The sequence below is a fragment of the Octodon degus genome, unplaced genomic scaffold (genome assembly GCF_000260255.1).
Source record: "Octodon degus isolate 3935 unplaced genomic scaffold, OctDeg1.0 scaffold00010, whole genome shotgun sequence".
Lineage (NCBI taxonomy): Eukaryota > Metazoa > Chordata > Mammalia > Rodentia > Octodontidae > Octodon > Octodon degus.
This window is the reverse complement of record NW_004524586.1, coordinates 9,129,981-9,133,797: the sequence shown is the minus strand read 5'-3', so window position 1 is coordinate 9,133,797 and position 3,817 is coordinate 9,129,981. Positions and strand designations below refer to the sequence as shown.

General features: G+C 46.9%; 1 protein-coding gene across 2 annotated transcripts in view; it reads left to right on the top strand.

Annotated features, from left to right (window-relative positions):
• Positions 1-1,991, top strand: part of Znf511 (zinc finger protein 511) — a 4,256-nt gene extending 2,265 nt beyond the window's left edge. For both annotated transcript variants that reach the window (XM_004625717.2, XM_023708884.1), the window contains exons 5-6: positions 581-715; positions 1,621-1,991. In XM_004625717.2, coding sequence (XP_004625774.1) covers positions 581-715; positions 1,621-1,690 — 205 coding nt within the window. In that variant the 3' untranslated portion in view covers positions 1,691-1,991. The remainder of the gene's footprint in view (positions 1-580; positions 716-1,620) is intronic.
• The last annotated feature ends 1,826 nt before the right edge of the window (positions 1,992-3,817 follow it).

The following is a 3,817-nucleotide window of genomic DNA, read 5'->3' as shown; positions in this document are numbered from 1 at the left end:
CTAAATAGCATTTTGGTGCTTAGAGTAAAATAATTGGAGAACGCACTACAAAGTGGGAGGCTGCATAAGAATCTAATTTTCTTTCTTTTTTTTTTTTTTTTGGCGGAACCGGGGGTTGAACTCAGATCCTTGTGTTTGCCAGTGAAGCGCTTATCCTACTGAGCCATCTCCCCCACCCCAAGAATCTAATTTTCTAAGGGATTATTTTAACAGAAAAGCCCTACAATGCTGATCAATACATTGGTAACGTAGAGGGTACTCTGCTTCATAGTCTCTGGTTAATTTTAGTAAGTGTATCTATCATATAAGATGTTTAGCATCATTGGTTGGCATTTCCACATGGTACCATAAAAGAATATTTTTGGAAAGCAAAGTATAATCATTATGATTAATTTTATAAAATTTAGGATTTATGTAAATAATCTTACAGCAGTCTTTTTCTGGTGGCCTGAAGATAGCACTATAAAATTAAAATATGCCAAATCATAAGAAAAGTCTATTCTGTAGAAGTTCATTTCTGGGGGAGCCCACAGCTATAGGAGCTGTGTGCGGCTGCTGCTTATCATTCTGTCCTCTGCAGCCGAGCCATGCCAGGGGCCATTACAAACCTGTCCACCAGAACCCAGGCGGATGATGGCGATGCCATGGAAGTCTGCTCTGAACCCATGGCTCTGCCCCAAGCACCAGTAGGTGAGAGGCGGACCTACAGTCACAGGTTAGTGTGGACCTCTTACTAAAACAGTTTGTGTTCTGACCCTGAGCTCATAATCTTTTTGAGAGGAAGTAAAACTGAATGAAAACATTAATGTCTGTGGAATTGATAGCCTGAAGGTTCCAGTTTTCTTGGCATTCTTTTTTTTTTTTTTTTTAAGAATTTTTTTTTTTTATTATTTGTGTGTGTGTGTGTGTGTGTGTGTGGCCAGCTCAGCCCACCAGGGGGCGGGGCTGGCTGGCATGTGGTGCTGGGGGATTGAACCGCGGTTCCTGTGCTTTGCTTAGCTTGTTCTAGGTAGGTGCTTTAGACCACTGAGCCATCTCACCATCCCTTTCTTGGCATTCTATGTTGTGGACTCTGAAGCCCAGAACGGAAAGCACCACCTCTTTTGCCATCAGTCTAGGCTGGGCAGGAAGAACCTTTGTTGGCACTTGCCTCAGTCACAACCTGGCAGACTGTCTAGCATTGGGTCAAAATATAAAGCAAGCCAAAGTTTGGGGGAAAATTTGAACAGTGGGGGGAAAGAGCCAAAGAATATGCACTGGCAGCAAAATGTGCGTGCATGCCTGCTCCTCAGCTGTGTCTGCTGGCTGCCCAGACCAAGCTGGAGGTTAGACTTTAATGGGCAGTGGGTGCCAGGAAGCCTGGCAGGCACAGGCTTTCTTGGCTGAGTTCTCCCAAGACAGTGCCACTAGTACCCGGGAAAATCTACAGAAAGGAAGCAGATCTGAGACAGTAGCTTCAGGAGACCAACTGTTCTTCCCGAGTGCTTTACAGGGCACAAGAGAAATGGAACACCCCAGAATAAGAAGGAATGCATTAAAAGCTTTTATTGGGTTGCTTGTTGGCAAAGGGAATGCCTTTTTTGAAAAATCTGTTTAATATGAACCTTTTTTCTGTTCCAGAATACCTCCTACAATCTGTTTTGGACAGGGTGCATCAAGAGGGTTTAAAAGCACCAAGAAAAAAAAATAAAACACTAGTGACAGAGAGAAAGAACCAAGCATGGGCAGAAGACCATGGCCTCCTGCAAGAGATGTGTTGTCAGGGCCTTTCTCTCACTTCTGGTGTTCCTGCCCCGGGACTGGGCCTTTGTTGCCCTCTGTGTCTTGAGCCTTCTGTAGGCAACTCCGCAGCTGCTCCCGGAGGCAGCCAGGGCCCTGCGGAACTGACTGGGAAGCTCCTCAGTGGGTGAGATGGGGAGATGACCTACCTCCCTCTGCAGGCGCCACCCTAAGAATGTCTTTTTTAAAAACATAAAGTATTTTTCGCTGATGGTCTGTAGTCTTGTTTCTGTGTTGTTGAATTTGATGGGGAAATGGAGAGTGATCAGCCAGGAGTATTTTGTTTTCAGTTTGTGATTCTCACAGAAATTATAAAATATCAGAGCCTCGGAGAGACAGTGAGTGGGTCAGATTTGACTGTGGCTAGTCCTTGACCTTTGTGACTTCTAGAGAGACATCCATATTGTTCTGTGTTCTACCAGCCAGTGAAACCTGCTTGGACATGGTGCCAGGGCAGGGTGTAGAATGCGGTCCCCTGCGAGGGTACTGGATAGATGCTACAGGGAGGACGGGGACAGTGATGGCAGGTGGAAGCCTGCCCTGCTGTTGTGTGGGTGTCAGAAAAGCATGTGACTGGAGAATTGTATTGCAAGCAAAAGCAAGTCAGGAAAGAGCATGGGGATTTCTAGCAAGGAGTGTGTCCTGGAGAAAGCAGCTTTCTTCTAAAGTCAAGACCCTGGACCAGGCCTGGTAGAGACTGTCAGCATCTTCCGGCTGGACTGTTCTGGGCTGAGAGGTTGGCCAGCCAGTCCCTCCCGGCTTCACCTCACAGCCTACTCTTTTGGGCTGAGTCTGGTGATGGCCCCCTTTTGGTGTGGCTGAATCTAGAGGATGCTTTAGATTGAGAAAAAACATAGCCACTGGTGCTGTAAGAACTGCAAACCTCAGGTACAAAGTACTCAGGAAAACCCTGAAACTTTAGGTCCTGATATGTGGACAAAGGGACCTTCAGGGTATACTGCTTTGGGATGGGACATGAGCATCCACTAAGGTGAGTATGGCCTTTTGGGAAACTACAGATACACAGAAAAACTACAAGAAGCCAGACCATCCTGTCTCCATTGTTAGGAGGCTTCATGCAGGTGGGAGGTGTGCGTTCCTCTGTCTCCTGCTTTCTCTCGCACTACCAAGATACTGCAGCCCTGCCATCAGCTCTCAGCGTGACGGTATATATAGCTTTGCTCATAGCATTTTTAAAAAAATCTTATATGTGTTATTTATTTGGTACAGAGTTTCCCTGTGCAGCTCGGACTTGTAGTGATCCTCCTGTCTCAACCTCCCCAGCACTGGGATTTAGGTGTGTGCTACCATACTGAGTTTCAGTAGCTGGCACGGCACAGGGCTGGCACAGCATGCAGTACTGGGGATTGAACCCAGGTCTTCATGCTTGCCAAGCAGGTGCCTAGACTGCCGAGCTGTCTCCCCTGCCCCCATGGCAGCATGTTTTGCCAGACTTCTCATGCGAACATTATGGCTAGCCACTGCCTTGTTGTGGTGTTTGAGATCTCTATTAGCTTTTCCATTGCTGCGGTGCGGGATGCAACACCCACAGTTTAAAGGAGAAAAGGATTATTTTGGCTTACGATTTCAGTGGGTGCATCCCATGTTCTGCAGGCTCCAAAGCAGAAATGGAAGTGAAAGGGCATGGGAGAGGCAGCTGCTCACCTACGGCAGCCAGAAAACCAGAGCTGCGGATGAGAATACATCCTTCCAGGTCACCAGCAGTGACACGCCTACAACCAGGTCCCACCTCCTAAGCACACTCAGTTATAAACTCATCAATGGATTAATCCTTTGATGAGTATAGATACCCCTGCCCCACCCCCAATGATTCAGTCACCTTCCAAAAGCTCCACCTCTGAACAGATGAGACTTGGGACATTTTAGATCCAAACCATAATAAGCTAAACCGGGGATTGAACTCAGGCCACTGTGCTTGCCAGGCAAGTGCTTATTCCACTGAGCCAGCTCCCCGGCCCCTAAGCTAGTCTTATCTTCCTACCTAGAAAACTATTATTTCTGTTTTCTGGGAAAAAAT